The sequence below is a fragment of the Pyxicephalus adspersus genome, chromosome 12 (assembly GCF_032062135.1).
Source record: "Pyxicephalus adspersus chromosome 12, UCB_Pads_2.0, whole genome shotgun sequence".
Taxonomy (NCBI): domain Eukaryota; kingdom Metazoa; phylum Chordata; class Amphibia; order Anura; family Pyxicephalidae; genus Pyxicephalus; species Pyxicephalus adspersus.
In genome coordinates this window covers 22,516,839-22,540,072 of record NC_092869.1, presented here as the reverse complement: position 1 = coordinate 22,540,072, position 23,234 = coordinate 22,516,839, and the positions used below count along the sequence as shown (strand labels likewise).

At 37.3% G+C, this 23,234-nt stretch overlaps 1 protein-coding gene across 14 annotated transcripts in view; it reads right to left on the bottom strand.

Annotated features, from left to right (window-relative positions):
- Positions 1 to 18,700, bottom strand: part of RYR3 (ryanodine receptor 3) — a 300,041-nt gene extending 281,341 nt beyond the window's left edge. For all 14 annotated transcript variants that reach the window (XM_072428468.1, XM_072428475.1, XM_072428469.1 and 11 more), the window contains exon 1: positions 18,548 to 18,700. In XM_072428468.1, coding sequence (XP_072284569.1) covers positions 18,548 to 18,595 — 48 coding nt within the window. In that variant the 5' untranslated portion in view covers positions 18,596 to 18,700. The remainder of the gene's footprint in view (positions 1 to 18,547) is intronic.
- Between the last annotated feature and the right edge of the window lie 4,534 nt (positions 18,701 to 23,234).

Here is a 23,234-nt window from a genome sequence, read left to right as displayed (position 1 = left end):
TAAAACTATCACTATACCCTAAATGATTGAACATATTCTAACTGGTACAGTGTATGTTTAATTTTTCCAATATATTCCACCTTCAGCACTTTAAAAGTATGGGCCCCATGACACTTATTCAGCATTCTGGTAAAGTTCAGCAGCATAAACTGCCATCTATTACACTTACGTCTAAACCAAGTAATGTGAGGTTTACATAAGTACCAAGGCTAGTCATAAACAGAAGATTTATAAATCTGAAAAGGAAAAAAATCTGATAAATCTGAAAAGTAAAAAAAAAAAAACACATAAGCAGTCCATACTTCTGCTTGGCAATGTAAAAGCAGTTATGTATTATTTGTTATATGAAAAAAACAACAAAAAAAAAAACAGTGCGTTTACCATTAAATGTAACTGGCCCCTCTAAAACAAAAAATGTGATCTTGTGAAATACAATGCAACATTTCTAAAATTTACCTGCAACACATAACCAGAACTTCTTACAAGGGATAATCGCAGTGTGATATTTAGAGATATATATGTGCTTATATACATGCTTTTAATACTAATGATTGGCTGTGATGCATAGGATGTGTGTGTTCAATGTGTTGAAATCCCTGCATCTGCAAGGACTCACACACACCACAGTTATCAGTTTCCCTCTTTAACAGCTAACATATACATACATCTTGCTGTCACTGTGTTGGCCTCAGCACACATCTTACCTTGGGCACAAAATAGCAGCCAGAGTGGGACTGTGTAGGTGTTGCACCTCAACAGTAGGAACACAGTCAATCATCTTTTATAGCCTCAAATATTTGCCCACAGGTGCTTGGTAGTATACAACCTTGTCCACAGATTAAGTAATTGTTAGCTACACTTTTATTGGGCAATGACCACCTAACATCTTTGTCTAAAAACAGGGATCAAAAAATGTTAGATTTACCAATAACAAGTAAAAAAATAGATAAAGTTGAAACAAAAACTGTAAAGTATTTGTGAGAGTAACATCTGGTCTATTTACAATGACTGAGCAATGTAAAAATATATACATAGTATCAGTTGAGGATGCTGTTGACCACATACAAGTTACTTCCAAACTATAAATGTTTGTTTTTTATTTCTAAATACAATCAGCATTAAACAATGTTATGTTATGATGCAGGACCATTTCTGATATATTAAAATGTAAGGTCATTTCTACTTCATTTGTATGTCTATATGTTGGATGAATGTGGAATGCTCTGTAGCAGACACTAAACTCACAGTAGGAGGCAAAAAATGTCACCTCCACCAAGTTGCAAAAAACATGGAATACAGTCATAACAAAGTTTGGAGGTAACTGCTGAGTGGAGTAGGCAGCTGTTCTCTCAGCCACCACAGAGAGTGAAGGATGGCCCCTGAGTGCCAACACCATGCCCCCACTTTGTCAGGATCACAGAGTTTACAATTCCCTTACACTGCTAGCAAACCGTGAGACTGTGAGTGAAACTGTGAGGATTAGAACTCTAAACCCAACCAGAAAAGAAGCAGCTTGGTTAGTAGTCTGCATTGTGAACCTGTGAGGGGTCTCCAAGTGCAACATGACAAAAAATTTATTGCAGAAGGCAGCAACCCCACTTTAAATAAGCCTCAGAATTTACAACAGCCAGAAGTCCCATAGACATAACACCACTGCCTAATAGGAAACTCAGAGGTGGTTTGGGAAGAGGCAACACAACATAAGTGCCTCTGACATCAGAAAGTAACATCTCTGGTAACTAGGAAGTGGTCAGTTTCCTATAGTTAACAGTGTCTCTACTAATATGGCTACAATTACTCTGAAAACAGACAGCAGTTTCTCTGGCAACAGTGCAATTTGTCTTCTTTCTACATCTGGCAACACAGCAGCACTCTGCTTATAAACATGACCATCCATCTTGAACTGCAGAGGCAATAATTTTCCCTGTCATGTTCTACTTGCATGGCTGAGTAAAGATTAAACAGATACATAAAGCCGTATCCAATTAGAAACAATATACTAAATCAGTAAAGGACAACTGTAAAAATTTTTTTTTTTGCAAGATAGTGGATATCTAAAACAGAAGCATGAGGACCTGTGTAGACAGGTTTGATGCTTATGTCAATGGAACCAGTTTCAAACATATCTGAAATCATTTAGAACTCACTGAAAGATGTAATTAACCTGCTGCAGACTCCTTATTCGACCTGCATTTAACCTGCTTTAAGAGTTTTTATGTAAAGCAAACAAATAAACTTTTGAAAAGACCCTTTAAATGTTATGACTAACTTAAATTTCAAGCAATTTACAGATAAACAACACAACAAATGGGGCTCTATTTATTAAACATGGAATCTGACATAATCCCAGATATTCCCTGGTGGGAATCAATTACTGCTATTAAAACACATGGACCTGAAAGACTCCCACAAGTGTAAAATCACAGCAAAGAGTATTCACCTAAAAAATAAAGAAAGACGTCACCCTGAGAAAAGGGTGTAAAAAAAAAAGAAAAAAAGTTTACTTTAAATGAAATAAACATATGCAAGTAATTGTTATCATGAAGGAATAAAGCATTGCATCTGTAACAGGATTTACATGCTTTTAGGTTTCTGTATGGAGAAACAAAATACTCTTGAAACAAGAAACACTATCTCTTTTTATAACAGCATATAAAACCCTGTCAATCATTTTTACATACCCATAACTCAGCTGCCTGAAGAAGCATTGTTTTACAACAGGCATATATCTATTTTACAAGCACATGCCAAAAACATATACAGCGTCTATAATTTGGGCTAGAAACTTATTTAGAATACTATTTGAAGTTTCCTGCCAACTGAATAAGAACTGTAACAGTGTTTCTCCCTTACAGAAATAAACATGTGCTTGGTTTACAATACATAGTTACATAGTAGGTTAGGTTGAAAAAAGACATAGGTCCATCAAGTTCAACCACTAGGGAAATAAACATATCCCAGATATAAAACAATGCAACACATAGTTGGTCAGGGGGAAGGCAAAAAACTCCTGGTACAAATTGCTTCAACAGGGGAATAATTCCTTCCCGATTCCATGAGACATGTTCCCTGGATCAACAGTCTGTTATTTTTACTTTAAATCCTTAATACCCAGTTATATTCTGTGCTTTTTGAAAAACATCCAGCTTTATCTTGAAGCAATCTATAGTATTTGCTGAAACTACTTCCTGAGGGAGTCGATTCCCCATTTTCACAGACCTTACAGTGAAGAATCCCTTTCTTATCCGGAGATTAAACTTCTTTTCCTCCAGAGGCAAACAGTGCCCTCTTGTTCTTTGTAATGATCTCAAAGTGAATAATTGGGAAGAGAGTTCTCTTTAGCCCATTTGTATATTTATACAGGGTGATCATATCCCCTCCTAAACATCTCTTCTCAAGGGAGAATAGATTCAGTTCAGCTTATCTCTGTTCATAGCTGAGCTTCTCCATTCCTCCTATTAGTTTAGTTGCCCTTCTCTGCACTCTCTCCAATTCCACATTGACTTTTTGTGAACTGGTGACCAAAACTGGACTGCATATTCCAGATGTGGTCTGACCAATGCTTTGTACAGGGGCAGGATTATGTCTCTGCAGTCTATTCCTTATCCAATACAAGAAAGTACTTTACTAGCTTTAGATATTGCAGCTTGGCATTGCATGCTGTTATTAAGTCTATGATCTACCAGAACCCCAGATCCTTTTCCATTTCTGCCCCCCCCCCCCCAACTGTATTCCCCCTAGACAGTATGAAGCATGCATGCATTTTAGCCTCTTAAACTTACTACCCAGCCTAAAGGAAAAGAATGTTTTTAGTGTCTTCAAAATCAATCAAAATCAATCATTCAATTTGCTGGAGGCAGTGGCAGAGTACGAAGCATGTCTGGTAAATAAATAAGGGTTTGACTCAGTAAGGGGACCTGTGCATAAATGATGATTTATAGCATTGCCTTTAATGTTTAACACCCTCTTATTCAGCTTCCCCACCCTCAATGTAAAATCCCCAATAATAATGTATTTATATATACCATAAATGTTAAAAGGATTTAAATGTCCCCACTTTAAATGTTCCAACTCACAATGGAAATCAGTATCAATTCTATCCATACATTGACTGGCTGGTAAAAAGCCCCTATCAAAATGGTGCTCAGTATTGGTGGATGGAATAAATATCTTCATTACATTGATGTACAGTGCCAGACAGGCTTTGCTGGTGGTCATTGTTGTATCCCAACATCACTATATGAGTCTGTGGGAGAAAGCCCAACTACATTGGTATCATTGGGTGAAAGCCCCCTAAATATTTACGGTATATCAATCTTTATCACTTGTCATCAGCACATCCAGATGAGCTCCTGTTTTCAGGTAAGAACGCATGGAGACCTGCAACCTTCCATCTAGAACAATGAATATACCATCAGGTACTGGCCATAGACTCAAACCTAGCCTGGGTTTTTTCACTCTCTAAAAGTACCCCAACTGTCATCTAGCAAGTAAGTTTATGGAGCCCATTACAGGCATTGACTGATCCTACCTGTAATGTCCCTAGCTCCCGAGCGCATGCATAGCCGAAATGTCTGCCACTACTAAGTAACGACAAAGTATGTGAAGCATGATAACCAAAAACAGGCTTGCAGGCGAAAATCTAAATCAAGTTCATAAATAAACTGTGGTCAGCATTGCAAACTTTTAGTTCTAACATTCACAAAAACATACCCTGGTTTTCTTCAAACCTACTGAGGAAACACTCGATCAGTGTATCAAAGTGCAACAAAGAACCATGAAGGAAATTTTGATGAGGCACTGACCCACTGCAGTGATCAGAATTTCTATTTATCAATAAAATATGCGTGTGCTTTAATCTGCAATTCAACTTTAATATTGAGAAGGCGCATTTGCCCTACTATAAAAGGGACACGAGGGCAGTATGGACGGTAATAGGGGAACAGCAACTGTCCACCACCTGCTTATTTTATGTTTATGTATTACAAAATTGAATTAGTAGCATAGCATGTTGTCTGTAACTGGCATCAAAGACTTCATCACAGACAGAAAAGAATACATTTGAATTGCAGCATTCCAAAAAATCTTATGATAAAGGCGTAAGAATGAATGGGAATTCACTCATTTCTGCCCTTCTAATGAAATAGATTAAAATAAAAATGTAGTCACTCTCAAAACCTTTGCTTGAGAGGAACGTTTGTACCCTATGATACAGGGAGAACATCCAAGTAAAGCTCTAATTACATCTGGAGATCCTATTTCCCAGTATTGGAAACCTCTCTCCCACAGCATTATGTGAAAGATTTACAAATTGCAAAAAATGTGCACAGACTCTGTACCTACATTAGGATAAGCCTATAACCATTCTTTTATTTAATATTTTTTTCTTTAGAGAGTTAGGTATTTTAAAACAAAAAACTACATGTGTGTAGAGAAAGTAAACCTAATAATAAATAACATATTGCGAAGATACAACTATATCTACTTTAACAAGAACACGCACACCTGCGGTATCTCATCCTGATCTGGACTAACTGACTCTTACTTCTTCATAGCAATGCAGACACCTTTTCCAGCACCTGCCTTTCTATGGAGTTATGAATGTCTGGTGGCACAGAGCAGGATCCGAGGGGAGACTAATTTACATGGTCTGGAAATTGGTTGGGATGGTGCAGATGGAAATAGGGGAGGGCTACTGATGAACTAATGGGGGGATATGATACTTCTGGAGTATGTGTGATGCGCAGGAATGTCCACGTTACTGTTCCTTTCCATTAAAACTAGTCTACCTAAAAAGGGACTTCAGGCTCCTAATTATACAGGACCTTTTAAGATTACAGTGTCCTAGGCTACATAAATAGGCACTGACTACTGAAGTACATGCCTGTGTATAAATCATTTACTGACCTTTGGGGATGAATAAAAAAAAATCTATTACAGCAATGGTATACAAAACCTAACTGTATATTCAAAAGGAGGCCCTTCTAAAGATTTAGAGGTGCAAGTTTATATCTCTCCATAGTAATTGCATGTCTTTGTTATTGTATAATTAGAACAATAGGAAGAAGGAACTTTAAAGGCATTCACTTAATTTAATATGCCAGAAAACTTTATTATTATTTAATTTATAACAATAGAATACAATTAAAAATGAGCCAACATATATGCTCATTACAACATAGTCCTTTTTTTTAAGTTCAGCATGTTTTGAAGATATTCATGTCCACTTCTTCAGGAGTTACTTGGACCTATGTACATATACAGTGATTAAATAGTACCAACATACATTATGTTTCATAGAAAATAATAAATCAACAACAAAATCCATAAGATATAATTCTAGAAAAACTCACAGAAAGTGGAGGAGCACTTCAAGAAAACGACATGTCATGTGAATGTTGCTGACTGGGATTTCACAATGTTACTAATGCCATGATCAACCAAGACAATTAGATTCTTCTCCATCGCCATTCTTCTCCCCCAAATGCTTAACACATACATGTTTAAAGCCAAGCAAATATGCTATTTAATTGCAAGGCCAACTAGTCCATCAAGTCAGTTTGTAAGGAAAATATATGTTGTAAATAAAAGCTTTGTGTGATCTGCAAACACACAAATGATATGTTTTATCTCAAACTCAGCCTGTTTTACCATATGACATTTCAAAAGAACTTTCATTGTCACTGATGTGTCAGGTGTGCCTAGTCTTCCCACCCTTTGTCAACTTATACCCAATAACACCCTTAAACTCCAATTCCATTCAAAAACTTCACTAAGCATGTCAAGAAGCTACATTTTATTAATGATTGTATTTCGTTGCTCATTTCTGGTGGATCCTGCCTGGACTTATTTCTTAGTTAATTAACACAACGACAATTCTGATCTAAATATCTGTAACTAAAACTTTACTATATATGTTTCTACTCCTATGGTATGGGAAGAAAATAGTTATTTCTCTTTTTTTAATACATATGCTTCTTTCTTTTTTTCTGCCTGCAAGCTATATTTACAAACCAGGAACCTGACATTCCCTGGGAATCAATTACTGCCAATAAAACACATAAGGCCTGATTAAAGCTCCCCAAGGCTGGGAAAGAAACATTTTCATCAGTGAACCTGGGTGACCCAGCAAACATGGAATGGATCTGGTACAGGAATGAAAATATCAGCTAACAAATAGCGAACAACTTTTAGGAAATCTATTCCAGGTTTGCTGGATCACCCAAGTTTACTGATGAAAGTATCTTTCCAGCCTTGGAGAGCTTTAATAAATTAGTTGTTGCTGCATCAGTAAAGACTGAATGGAAGCTCAGAGCCTCCTGGGATACATATGCCACATATCTCAGGAGATCTCAGGCATGCCCGATGAGATCTACACTCTTTTTTTTACATTTACGGGAAGATAGGTCACCCGATATCACGCCTGAGGACAAAGGACTAAGATAGAGGCATAACTCAAAAAAATACTTTTTAATTTTTATATTATGCTAATAATATTTTTGTTATTAATATTACTACTACTATAACTAAACAACTAGATTTATTAAAATTACTTTACATTTCTGTTTTTCAATGGGCTCCAGTGAAGTATATGAATTACTATTTTAAAGCTTTATTAGCCATTTCAAATAAGGACGTATTCATTACAAAGTCATAACTTCATAAAAATGTAATAACAAACAGAAACAGGTAAAAGGGTGTTGTGTTGAAAATACATTGGAGCATTTAGGCATAAAAAGATGTACCCCATATTTAAGCATGTGTGTGCCCTGTGCAATTTTTTTCAATATAAATTGCCTAGATAAAAAGCCTTTAGCCCGCTGTACAGTAGGCAATGAAAAAAAGGCTAGGAGTCCATCAAACTGCTTTGCTGCACAAAGGTATACCCTGGCAGAAAGGGTTTGTTCAGTTTATATTACCTGATATAAATATGAAAAATATATAAAAAATGAAAGCATCTATGGCAGGCCCTTTTCATATGATGTTCAAGAGACTTCAGGCCCTATCACATTTTGCAGTTCTGATGACTTGATATAATTTACATTGTGTTAATCCTGAATGGATGCAGATGCAGATGAAATGAAAAAAATCACCAAGCTGTATTTTTCTGGCACAGTTCTCCACAATGCAGTATAATAGGACATGCCTCAATGTATATGCATTGGTGCTGCATGCTTTAGTGTGTTGATTTACCAATCAAGGAGAAGAGAGCTAAAACACACTTATGCAGAGGGAAAATGCAAATCAGTTAGTTACAGCTAAAATATTAATATGAATAAAATCTCCACCAAGAAAAAGACTACAATGGTAGCGCTACCAGTTTTTTCATGTATCAAAATGATTATTCTTCAATATATTACATTACATTATTCCTATACAATAAGAAGGTTTGTTTAAAAATAATTGGTATTTGAAATAAACATTTAAATGTATAAAATATAAGCATTAATGGAATTGAGCTGGAGTCCTAAAGGCCAAAAAACAAAAAAATCCAAGCCATGCCACCGAGCAAAAGTGATAAAAACTACCCTTCCACTATTCTCAATGGTGATCTCTGCTGTGATTATGAGTTACGCCGGCTGAAAAGTACAGAACACAGCTGGGGCTCTGGCATCCGACATGCATGGAAGTGTGTCCGATAATTAAGATGTTTTAGCCTGAGTACCCTGAAAAGTGATCAGAGACTAGTGGCATGTGCAGTTTGAGGGGAATTAACTCTTTTCTGCATGCATGCCATTGAACTTGTTTTTAGCATAGTGGCAAAACATTTTGAATTGAAATATTTCAAAATTTGCAAATCTCTTGCTTTTTCGCTTCCCCAATTTCATATTATTCATATGCCATTTTGCCTAGTCTGTTCATCAGCGTTAGTGAGAGGTGATGAAGCAGTGCTTTTTTTTGTTCTTTGTATGTGCTATCTATCCTTAACCAATCATTCTGCTCTTTATTTTTTTAGCTAAAAGTTACTTTAAACCTGCATTTGAAAAAATGGGTTAGGCCCCATTTTATTTTACTTTTTTTTTCGTTTACATTTTTTTTTTAATTATCCAACTCTGTTTAGGTGATTGTTTTCTCAGCTCTATAACTTTTATATTTGGTTACATGTCCTTTGATTTCTAACTTACTTGTTTTTCCATCCTGATTCCCTTGTAAATTTTGAAAACTTAAGAAAATCATTAGAAAAAAAATGCATTTGATGTATAATCTTAGACATTAGCCCTCACATGTTAACTAGTCTTTGTTTTTGCCCTTAATGGGTAATTTTCACCAGAAAGATCCTCTTCATTGTTTTTAGAATGGCTCCAAAACGGAAAATCAAATATGTATTTCTTGACTAACTCAACTCAAGCCCCATACAGTGGGAGCAATGCTAATGATCTATTTCTTTGTGTGAAATAACATATTCTCATTATTACAAGCCTAATCCTATGTGACTAAGGTTACACAAACATTTTAAGTAGCAGATTGGTCTTGCTAGGATGCTGTTGAACCCCCATTCCCCACACAAAAGCTATATTTGGGTATTATGGATTTTTTAGTTAGCACAGATTTTTTTCAGCATACTGCAGGTTCACCTACATGTACACATGAACCCTCAAAGGTGACCCCTACTAATTGTTTAGCATTTATAGCTATTATTGCAAACCATACCATCTACACAGTAGCAGCAGATTTTTTTTTTCTTTATCTTCCAGGGAGTTTTTTGCACAATCACATCACTGTTTGAAATATCATACTTCAAACACAGACCTATATCTACCTATGGATGTCATTTCATTCAGTAATCTTGGCTCTCGGTAATGTGCTATAGTTATAGTTGTACTCACCTAGTGAATTACAATCTTTAGGTAAGATGGTGTTGGGTTCCTCTTTATATGATAAAATTACATAATTTCAAAATGGAATGCCTAATTTGAAAATCAATACAATTTTTTTTTATTATAGCTGGGATAGCTTTGTCTCCAGCCTTAGTGCAAGGACCAAAACTCACGTGCATGAATACTTATTATTAATATTATTATTTTGCTTATAATCTGGATACTATTCAATTCAACTCCATGTCTAAATGCTACCTTTTTTTTCAGTCCTGTAGTTTATTTAGTTTTCTTACAGTATTCTTTTCTTTCCATAGATATGATTGAGCCTCTGATATAGCAATTTTTACTTGCAGCTTCAGAGTTTCTGTTGTTCAGTAACATGTTTGATCTCATTATTTGCGCTGTAATACATCCCCTCGAGTCCTCACAATCTGAAGCCCTGACAAGATATATGCTATAATGTATCCTTTGAAATGTATATAATTGTATACTTTAACTGGATATTACATCTAACATATACAAGATTTACCTGTTCTTCTCCGCAGGTAGATCAATGAATTTGCAATTTTGTTATGTGATTTTTACTGTTTTTCATGACTATTGTAGTGTTATTTGTTCATATTTCTATTTGTCACCCCTGATAAAATGTTTATGCATTTGTTAACAAATGGGAAGGGAGAACAAGCAACAGGACTGGGAGGAAATACTGTTCTGTGTAGTGATGGTCTTTGCCTTATCTAAAAAGCTTACTAAAAGGGAGATAGAAAGCCTATGACCTCTGAGCTGTTCAGGCAGTACAGCTTAACGCAAGAAGTCACAGACAATCTCAGGTTCTCAAATGTGTCTGCATAGCAGTGAGTGGGAATGAGCGAGAGCTCTTTTGGAAAATTCACAAGATACATAGTTTTGCAAGTTCACAGGTTTGCACTATTTGAAATTTGCTATTTCCAAGTGTTTGAAACTCGGAATGTCCATAACTTCTCTCATACCTTGCAATTCTGAGAAACCCTTTTATGATATTTGTTTTCCCGAAACAAGTTTGAAACATTTTTTTTCTAGGGAAAGAGAGAGATCAGAATGCAAATTGCAAGACTTTTGGCATAATACCGAAAAATATTCCAAAAGTGGCAAACAATTTGCCATACCCTCATACCAACTCAGATCCGTGACTGCAATGCACAAAATGTAAACATACTAAAAGGATAGGCTCCTAAAATGCATCTACTTTTCAATTCCTACCAGATACTAGTATAATCTAAAGACAGGAAAATACATTGACAATAGAATAGGAATTGCATAACAAAAGAAGGGCAGCATACAAGGGGGGCATCTCAATGGCCCATTCCCCCAATGTCCACTCAGACCTATTAGCTCAATACATAAAAGCTGAAGCTACCTAAAGGATGGGAACTCAAATTATACACTATCTGCATCCTGCAAAATTATAAACTGAGTAATGCTTATGCAATGTTAGCCCTTTCTTTATAAAAAAAAGCCAATTTAGCTTCCAACTAATAAATGAAGGAGAGCACTATGAATCAAACTGGAGCCTACATGCAGGGAATCACATCGACATGAGAGCAACCCATAACCCACCTATAATCCAATATAGAACATTTCATAAGGTAATACATCTGTCCAAACTGGTGAAGCTGGAACAGGTTCAAGCCAATCCAAGTGAGATAAATATGAATCCCAGGCCAATGATATGGACTCAATGCAGAAAAAGTAGAAAGCTCATGCTTTCTACATACAGGATGATACAAGTTAGAGACATCCTGCAAGAATGGCAGCACAATTTGGGAATATAGACAAAATTGAGCTCTGCAAAAAGGTCTCAATGAGTTTGCTACTTATGTTAATGATGAGTAATTCCACACAGGTATCCAGTTCCACGATCATCCATAAGTGCTACAAGTACATTAAGATACTGTAAGCAGGCCCGATAAAGAAAGCAAAGTAGACAGGAAGTCACATTACAGGCCTGCAAGGTCCACATAGGACTGTAGATAGTAAGTGGCTCCTAAGTTTAGCACAGTCAAGTGGGAGGAGGCATCACAAAAATAAGTGTTACCTGTGGACAAACCTGGGGCAGAGATATGTGAGTCTACCCAGACTCATGCTAAAAGTCTGTCCTTACTTGACTGGATTTTTTCTGAAAAAGACAAATGCCCTTCCTCCTGCGGAAGATCTCACCCAAACAAGGCCCCAGCTTCCATATCCTAGGACTCTGTGACTCCGGACTTGGTGCTACTTGTTGCAACCTGAGTCCGGTAATGTCAGTTTTGGAGGGAGCAATACTGTCCAGTTACCAGTGTTCTGCTCCCAGTGAGCGACGGCCAATCACTCCACCCTCTGATGGGGTGGGTAAGTTTATTGAGTTTTAATGAGGAAGTGGAGATAGATCTTCAGGTGTGTGTCACTCTACCTCCCAAACAATAAATATTCTGTTGAAAAGTTAGGTATTGTCTGTTGACAGTCATGCTAGGGCTAGAAATTGACCTATCTGCTTGGTGTTTAGAGAATATCTTCAGGGGAATCCAAACCTAACCCAATCTCTACAGATTTTTTTTTGTCCAGTATTTTATTATCTGCTCATTACACAAAGAGAAAACATTGACAAAGCTGGCATTTTTTGTACACATGTAATTTCCCTATTTATACATTTTAAAAAAAGCATACATTACTATGCTTAACATCACTTTTAATTGTTGTTCCTACTAGTAGTTACTCATGGAAACTTTGTGCTGAATTGCCTTACCAAGCAACAGTACAGATAGCAGGAAGTGTCTTATCTGGAAGATGGGTAAAATGGAGACACGGTATCTAAGTCCTGTCACAATACATCTTGCCACAGTCTCTTAAATTAGATAATGGTAATGCATGGTATTCCTTTCAATCTCGGAAAACACCTCATTGCCCTTTCACATAAACAGTAACAGATTCAAACTGTGTCTGCAAGATAAACCTTATACATACACATCTTCATCAGTTCTTGTAAATGAAATAGGCAACCAATATTACTCCAAATATGGTATTGATGAAAAATTCCCACAAAGGTACATTGAATAATTTGTATATGTCTAACTGCAACTTTTACTAAGCACGTTACATTTTCTTTATGAATGCTTCACATTATTTTTCTTTTTAAATGTTTGTAATTTTGTTCCTAAATGTGTTCATATAAAATAGAGGACAGATTTAAATAAAGCAACTTTTGCACCACTGTTCTCATTCCTAACCTTTATAGAATAAATTACTTCCACCATTAAAATGGTATAAGCCGCCCCAATGATTGCACACAGCAAAATTGTGAAATATTAGGTTTTGGTATTATAACTGAGCAGATATGTTGATTCGACATTTCCTAATGACATATCTCTGCTCTTGAATCTTTTTATTGGTGGCCAGTATATTAAGGGGCCAGCTTTATATCCTAATTCAAAAGCGCTGAGCAGGTCAGTCAGATCTTTTAAAATTGAAGTTGAGGTAAATAGAAATAGCACAGGAAAATGAACAACATATTTAGTGAAAGTTTGAGAAGCCCTCTACATGTTCACAGATCGTATATCAAACCTAAAAAAAGTCCATTCCCATTGTATACTGTTTATGTGATTTTATTCCAAAACACAGAAGTGTGAACATACTATGATTCCACCACCTTCTTCAGAAATATCTATACATGTTTGCAAAAATAATTTCTTGTTACAAACACACATAACTGTTTCTCATTCCTGGTCTTTTTATTAAATCACTCCTAAACGGTGTTTAATTGGCATAATTAAATATATTAATAAAAAAGGTCAACCACTGGGTTTTGTCATCCGAGCCACAGGTTATGTGGAATAAACAATGAAAAGGGTAAGGGAATTTTTTACTTGAATGAATGAGATTCATATTAAATTTATGCTTGCAGTATGTCTGATCTACACTGTTGCTTTTGTCACTCTTGTTGGTTCAATACACCCTATACTGGTACTATTATTGCCATATTGCCATTAATGCCATTGCCATATTGTATAATGTAATTTTGAAGGGTTGTTAATTAAAAAAAAAGAAAAGTGTGGATTCAATATATACTGTATATGTATAGGTATATAGTATAGGTATGTAGCTTATTCCAGATTTTTAGAAATGTCATCTGTTCTTTCAGCACTTTTAATACAGAGATGTAAGAGGCATCAAATATGAGGCAGTACACATACAAGTAAGAGAACATTCAGCTTCTGGTACTGCTCTTGGAACCTGTTCACTGGGAACACAATACACATAAATGAGGACTTCAACATCCGTCTGTTATCCTAAAAATGTTGCTCAAAACACTTTTTCATGCACAGGATGCCAGGATACCTTTGACAGGCCTCAAGGCAATGTACTCACGCTTTAGGCATGTACTTAACATTTTTACTGGAAGCAAGACTAATCTGCAGGCTATTACATGATGCCCTTGCATGCTATGTGGCTGTGCTTGGCTGGTCCACCAAATCAAAGCTGTGCAAATACTGGTTCAGACACAATAGTAATATACAGAAAAAAGACATGTACACAATTAAAAGCATAAAGATGAAATGCGTGTTTCACAGATATAGATATAGCTTTAATAAAATACACTATTGTATTATGCAATCAAGTGTGCAAACAGACAAACAATTCATTTATCAATTCACACGCTCTATGAACATTAATACAATTTCCGTAAATCTAGGAAGTTCTTGCAGATTTACCATGCTCACTTTGTTCAATATGTCACAATATATTTATGGGCAGAACATAGGGTGCACAAGAACAAGGGTGCACACTACATACAAACAGATGGAAAGCCTGACAAATCTAAGGCAAAATTCCCTGTGGCAGACCTGTTCTAATAAACCTTAACTGTTAGTAGTCTTAATGAACTGCATTCAACCATGAAATGTATATTTAGGCTTAAAAATATCACAAAAAAATTTTATACTTGGTGTTACTTGGTGGGCTTGTTGGTCTCTTTTTACCATTTGTGTACATGAGACCTACAGCTGAACAGTGCATGCAATCTGTTTGCAAACATCTGTTTTAACCTCCTAATGCTGGTTGAAAAACAGGACTATAACTATAAGCAGGTCAAAAGCAGACCACACAGGAGTATGAATGCCTTGTCCTAAAAGTATTCCCTCACAAACAATCCACAAAGAATCTTTTATTTGTCTACAGAAACTTGAAGAGATTTGGGCTTCATTTAAAAATTAGGTTTGATGTATCAGATGTGTTAACAAAACACTTGTCTTTATACATTTATTTTCAGATTGCCCACCTCCTCAATAAAAGCATGCTATAAAATTAAATACCACACTTAATCCACCTTTTAAAATTGACATTATGCAAATTCCAAATACAGATCTTGGCCTACAGAATATAATCTATCAGTGCTAAAAAGATTTAAATATAAAACAAATAGGTGCACCCATACCAAACAACCTTTAACCTAAAGGCAAATACATAATTTGTGTACACAGCCATGTCACCGAATAATTGGATACCATACTATTGTTACATAAAATAGAAGGAAACCTAGAACACTTCCACTTAATATTAGTGACTAGTGTGATTCTGGGTAAACAGTCCAGCAACAGGAGGACAAGTAAACATGAAAAATCATATTTCACTACATATTTTCTGATATTTACATAGTAACACCATCAATAACATTTTGCCTCCACAACGGATCTCAACCAAGAAGTATGTTTCATGATTAGGAGCAACCTGGGCCACTGTAATACATTGTGTGCCCTATTTAGGAGCATGATTCATGATCAGCCACTTTCCATCTAAAATTAATGTAAAAAAAGTTACAAGAATAAGATTAAATTGACCCTGTTTAAATGTAATTAATGAAAAAATTGTTTTTTTGCCAATAGAATAATGTGCCACTGAATGGTACTTAGGGATAAAGAAACCCTTTAGCTGAAGTGTCATTTGAAACTTTAGGAAGTGTCAATCCGCTTTTATTTGTTGTGCACAGTGGTTGCTCTTCCTAATTTCTCGGTCACTGACACTTATTACTCAGTACAGCAGAACGACACTCAGGAAGGGTCAGTTTCAGAAGATTTTTTTAGTACGTTTACTACAATGGAGAAATTACTAGTGGCTTTGGCAGCAGAATAGATACTTAAAAGAGATCAATACAAAACTTGTTACAAAGGTGTTTTATTAGCTAAAAATGAAAATTACCCCCAAACAACATATCTTTGTACACTGAATTCCACCCAGTTGTAAAGAAAACCTCAGCTGAACTGTCTTTTCAAACTTCAAGAAGTGTCATTCTGCTTTGGGTTTTGTTGCACTCAGTGGGTCCTCTTCATAATCTCTATGTCACCAACACTTACTGAGGGCAGCAGGGAACAGAGCAGAACAACACTCAGGAACTGTCAGTTTCAGAAGACATTTTAACAGGTTTCTCTACAATGGAGCAGTTTTCAGTGGTTTGGGCAGCATGAGTATTTACTTTCTGATGTGGTGATCCTTATAATACATGGTATAGAAGTGTTTTATTAGCTAAAAATGAAAATTACAAAAAAAACAAAAACAAATTACTCTGTACACCGGATTCCTATTCTCACAACTGGGTTCCTCAGCCATATATTCACACATATTTGTTTCAACTATACCTCCAAGTACTAGGTACTTTTATAAATACACCTTTGTCGCAACGCAACAGAATAAGAGATATAAGATGTAACCTCATTTGACTAACATCTGAAGTTAACTTTTTTGTACACAACCTTAGAACGTAGTCTACTATATTAATGGAACCTTGGTGGAAAAGCCTCATGAATGTAGGCCTTTTGAATTGGAAACTTCAGCCTACTTGCTACTCTATTGACTGAACAGAGATGAGCTCACATCCTCCTGCATCACAATGCCTATGGGGAGTTAATAGGGAGCTTGCCTAACATTCACTTAGCAGTGAATGTGTATCTTGATTAAAAAAAGCAATCTCTTGAGAATGAACTGTTCAGAAAGGATCAGATCTCACTGTTTTTGGCCATTTCAAAGTTAATCAGCTATGACAAAACAAGAGAGCCTTAATTGCAGACTTTTTATTGTTATTATTTCTAATAAAAACAATGACCACTAATTTAATGGGTGTTATCCCTATATAATGGACCTAGGAAAAAGAGCTACAAAACGGAAATGGAAAAGGCGACAATACATTTTTTGTATTTGAGATGTATATTAAAAATATATGATCCAGTTTCACATATATGCGTTTATTAAAGACTTTTACAAAGCCATCCTTAAAAGATATATAAATACATATTGCCTGAAGATGGTCTTACATCTTTTAAATCTTACACATTAGATTCTCAAATTCCGTTGGATCTCATGTGTAGAAGGTATTACCCGAAATATCATTTAAAATATACTTATTATTTGTCAGGTGCAAGGATAATGTTTTGAGTATTAGAGTTCAATGCCTAAATACTAGCTACAATATGCAGTAGTAGAAGCTATATACATATCAGAAGATGTTACTGCAGTATTCATACATACCAGCCTGTTCTATCCTCCACAAGCCTGCCCTCCCCCTTATGCTCAAGCATGATAGGCTTGTTTGGTATCCTATTAAAATTGTTCATTATGGCTCATATATTACAAGAAAATACTGGCTAAAATACTTAAGCATGAATTAGCAGGCATTGGGTATGAATATCCTCCTGTATCATATTTAAATCCCTAGGCTTGCAAGTCAAGTAAGAAAGGATTTTACTTATAGATATAGACAGCCCTGTGTAATAGAGAACAACAGTCCTGGGTCCACATATTACACAGGAAATGCTATAAAATGATGTGGAATTCAGCTTGTGTTATACATATGGGGAAAATGAAGCCACACAAATAGCATATCAAGTGATGTAATATTGATTTCCTTTAGAAGTCAGAGATCTCATTGTGAACACTTGCACAGAGCAGATTCCTCTTTGGTGTAGGGGTTAGGGATATTATGTATAACAAAGCTATGCTGTGACATGATGTGTGCTTTGTGAGAAAAGGGAAGCTCTCTGCAGAGGCGCTCATACATCTCTGGGCACAAGAATGAACACAAATGGACATTAAGCTATGCCGAGGATCGTTTAAAAAAAATCTGGCAGCCGTGACTAATTATCATGACTGATAATTACAAATGTAGCTCCTCAAACCAAACGTCTAATTCACAGTCCTTTCTAAGGCAAGGAAAAAAAGATTCCTAGGAGAGTGTTGAGGAAAGGTCATGTGCCTTGTGCGGTGTGGATATTAGATATTATTAGACAGGGTTCCCTCATCTGCAGCCAAACTATCTGACACCGGTAAGAGCAGCACCTGCTACATGAGACTGCATGCTGGGCTACACAGCAACATCACAAGAATATTTATGCAGAAAAACAAGCACACAATTATTTGCACTGATTTACTCTAATACTAGGTAACAAAGTTTACTGATAAAAGCTTATTACAGCAAGGTGAGGTGTGAGTGACAATGAGATATGTATTGATATTTCTCTGCATACTGGGCAATATGAGAGGTAATTCAGGTTTACCCTATATATATATACCGGTATCAGAATGGAGGAAAGAATAGTGCTAATAGCATTCTCCCTTCTAGACAATATGCAGAATACAATAGACAAAACTGCTTGCACAAGACATGAAGCAAATACATATTGGTGATGCTACCACAAAACAACGTGACTTGAAATGAAAGCAGTACTTACAGTGCGGAGAAATTGTATCTCATCCTCCACTTCGCCCCCTTCAGCCATGGCTCTTGAGGAGTCAGCTCTGCTAAGACTCTGCTTACCTCCACTGGCAGCTCAGCGTGCTGTGCGATTCATCTCCTAGCAATATTAGCATACAGCTAATCCACAGCCATATAGGGAGCCGAGCTACCGACCAGCAACTCTGCTGCACTGCAGACTGTCACCCCCCTCACTGCCAGCAGCACACACTCCCAGACATCACACACCACATGACTATACAATGCACACACTGCCATACATCACACACCACATGACTATACAATGCACTGCATACATAGGGGCTATGCCTATGCGTGCCTCTATATTACATATGTATGTATAGTACTCCCAGACACCACACACCACATGACTATACAATGCACTGCATACATAGGGGCTATGCTTATGTGTGCCTCTATATTACATATGTATGTATAGTACACACCACATGACTATACAATGCACTGCATACATAGGGGCTATGCCTATGCATGCCTCTATAATACATATGTATGTATAGTACACACTGCCATACATCACACACCACATGACTATACAATGTATTCCATACATAGGGGCTATGCTTATGTGTGCCTCTATATGACATATATATGTATAGTACACACCACATGACTATACAATGCACTGCATACATAGGGGCTGTGCCATTGTGTGCCTCTATACTACATATGTATGTACAGTACACACTGCCATACATCACACACCACATGACTATACAATGCTACATATACAGCCCTGTACAATGTACTGCATACATTGGGACTATGCCTATGTGTGTCTCTATATTACATATGTATGTATGTATAGTACACACCACATGACTATACAATGCACTGCATACATTGGGGCTATGTCTATGTGTGCCTCTGTACTACATATGTATGCATAGTACACACTCCCAGACATCACACACCATATGACTAATACAGTGCTACATATACAGCCCTGTACAATGCACTGCATACATAGGGGCTATGCCTATGTATGCCTCTACATTACATATGAATGTATAGTATACACACACTCCTTAGACAAAACTCATGTCCTAGCATCTGCTTTAAAATTTATTGTTATGTAAATTCATGTTTTTGCTGCATAATGTCAAGAAAGATTTGTCTCAGTGGTACTAAGGCTTTAAATATGCACTAGGATGCAGTATGTCTACTTTTAAACAAGCTTTGGAGGAGATTTGAGTAATTTTTACAAAATGTTTGCGAGTTGCATGGCACATCCTAGCTGTGAAATCATTGCTCTCTGCAGATGTGTGATGAACTGCAATGTGCTGTAATATTATTATGACTGCACTCCATTAGGTAAACTCCTGGAGTACAATCAATTCTCTAAGTGTGGGTCATGTGTTGAATGCAATATTCTGGCCAGGTTAGCTCCTTCCTAATGAGATTCATGTCAGCTTCTTACCTACTATAGAGCACAGTTTCTGAGTTGAGGATAAAAATCCATCGTTTGTTTACCAATATATTAAAGCTGTAGATTGTTGTAGCTGTACACAAAGCTTGGGCTACAATATTTATATTTAAACTGGTATCAAAGCATGTTTACCCTGTGACAAAACAAAGAAACCACATAAATGTATCATTTTCAAATATTATTTCATACAGATTTCAGTGGGGTATTATTTCATACTTAATATCTGGGTTAATGAAAAAATGATGACTAATCAGAATGTACACCTGGCTGTAAAACGGATCCCTAAACACTGCATATTTGATATTAGAATTAGTAATGGTGTAATTACTATGCCCACTATTCTCTGATTTAAGCCATGTGCATAAAATACACTCCTATATACACATAATTTTTTTTACATATAATAAAGCTTTAGCATTGTATGAATGGGAAGGAGGTAAATCACATTTATTTATTTTTCTTTTTGTATATCTTTGGTTGCATAATCTTTTGCTTTTATGGTTTACTTAACCTAATTTGCAGCTCTACCAAGATACACCTGCACTTCACTGTTCTGTCGAGTGCAGAAGAAAGCATTTCAACATAAAATGTGTAGAACAGATTCTGTTCTTTAATGGTGTGGAAGTGCTGCTTTTATGGTACAATGAACATGGATGGTGGGGCCACTTGGGCAAGGATTTCAACAAGAGGCAGGCAAACTCAGCTAATTCTCAGAGGCCAAATAAACCTGGGTTTGATCACACAGACAATAAACACAATGATGCTTCAGCAAACAACTAAATACACAAGTGACATACAGAGAAGAATCATAACCTGTTTAGCTACCTTCAATTATAGACACCTGCACAAATCTTTGGTGAGGTAAGGTAGTGTACATATGTGTTTGACTACTAACCTTATTAGTTGTTTGGCTAGGGATCTGTCCTAAAATGTATATCCAACCAATACTTCAAGTGTACCTAAACTCAGAATTTTCACTTTACATAAAAGATAGAGAGTGAATGGGGTTGCTGAGTCTCCCAGGATACCTACATCACTCATCTCAGGAGGCTCTTCACTGCTCCTTCTGTGCATGCCTGAGCATCTCGGACATGCACAGAAGGAGCCCTTTTGCCAAAAGGTAAAGAAATTGCTGATCTCATGCATGTGCAGTGAGATCGGCAAGTTTTTTCCATCTACGTCACCCGATCTTGCGCCTGCGTTGCATGACATAGAAAGAAGAACCCGGAAGAACAGAGAGAAGATGGCGGCACCTAGACCCACGGGACATATGCGCATGGTGGAAAAAAGTTTTATTGTCCAGTTTATTGGCCTGATGGTGCTTGAGGTAATTACATAAAATATTTAATATCTAAGAACACCTTTTGGCAGCAAGTGATAATCAAAATATGATAGGGTTCCAAAGATTTTGAATTGGCAGAAGTGGAGTACTTTGTAGGGTATTTTTACTGATAGGCATCTATAAGTGAAAGTGATTTAAACCAATATGCAAAGAACTGTGATGGATCCTTTCATGCCAATAATGAAAGTTTTACTATTATCATGCCAAAATTATTTTTTAAGGGGATTGATCCCTGGCCATTATGGTTCCTTTTTAGGCTTTTCAACTCAATAGAGTGGGAAGGAGTGTGTTTTTTATATCTAAATTCAAAAGGTTTTTTAATAATTTTCTTAAGCCTTGAAGATTAGGTAAAATTTTTGGCTATGCTGGAGAAACTAAAGGTAGAATTTTTTTTTTGATGTGGGTGTCTTGCACCCCTGCAACAAGCTTGAAAATAATTATAAAGGAACATTTCCAATGTTCTAGTCTTAATGTTTGACAGCAGTGTTTAATTTTTAATAATTTGTAAAGGGCTGAGCCCCATGTAGCTTCTAGAATACTGACCTCTCCACCTCAGTCTGCTCTTTTATGTCATACGTAGGTTTTCTGTTTTGATCTCAACCACACAAAACATAAGTGATGTGTGGCATGTTTGTAGACCTCCGAGAACTTCTGCAATAGATTGGCAATCGAGAAAAAGATGTTTTATTTTCCAAGAAGAGGTGCAAAGGTGTGTTTGGTTGGTGTTCACTTACGTGTTCATTAGTATCTCTTAAAATAAACTTTCCAGGGGGGGCGTGGCCTAGCCAGCGAGCGTGATGGACGTATAATTTGGTAGCTCCGCAGACGCAGGCTACAATCCTGCACTAATCGGGCTAATACTCACCCATCCATGGGCAAGCAAAGAAAGGCTAAGGTGGGGAGGTTTTCCCCAACCCCAGCACCGCTTCCAGATGCCACACAGCCCTCTATTAGGGCGTACATTCGGGATCCCTCGCCGGCGTCCTCCGCCTTGGGCAAGATGGCGCCGACTCCCTCTCCGCACACGTGGCGGCGAGGGGAGAGCTCTCCGATGCCGGATCCGGAGGATGGGGATGCACAGCCACCGGCTCTGTCAACAGCCGGAGGAGGATCGGATTCATCTCTCCCCCGCAGCTCCAGATCACCCACGCCAGATCCGGTGAGTCCGCTTGGGGATGCAGGGGTGCATAGCACGCCTGCGGCCTTCTCTCAGGGGGATGATGGCAACGTGGCAGTCAGCATGGGAGCACCTACAGGGGAGGCCACACAGAGACCACAGCAAGGGGGGTTTGTTTTACCCCCCCAGGATGTACCCCCATCGAGGTCCCTGGGGTGGAATTTGGACTCCCCCTCAATAGCCCCAGATCCCAGGGCAGGCGCCCTTGTTACCGCTAGGCAGCGGGAGATGGACAATAGAGCCATAAGGCACAAGGCCCTCTTCAGCCCACCGGTGTGGGGGGATGGGGGACTCTCCCCACAAGAAGCTAGTCCCAGCCCACACTGGCAACAATACCTACAATCCCTAACGACCAAGGGTGATTTTCAAAAATTAGTGGCGGATGTACAGGCCACATGTCGCACCGAAATTGGGGCATTGCGGGCGGATCTGCATTCTCTGGCAGGCCGGGTTGATGACCTGGATGACAATGTCTTCCATGCAAAAGAGGATATTACAGTGCTCTTTCATAATGCTGAAGAAAGTGATCAGAAAATAAGGGAGTTACAACGTTTATTAGAGGACATGGATAACAAATCCCGTCGGAATAATATTAGAGTGCGAGGTCTTCCTGAGGCTACCCGTGATAGTGACCTGAAACCAGTTCTGCAGGCTTTCTTTGCACAGGTCCTAGGGCGCTCAACCCATCGTGAAGT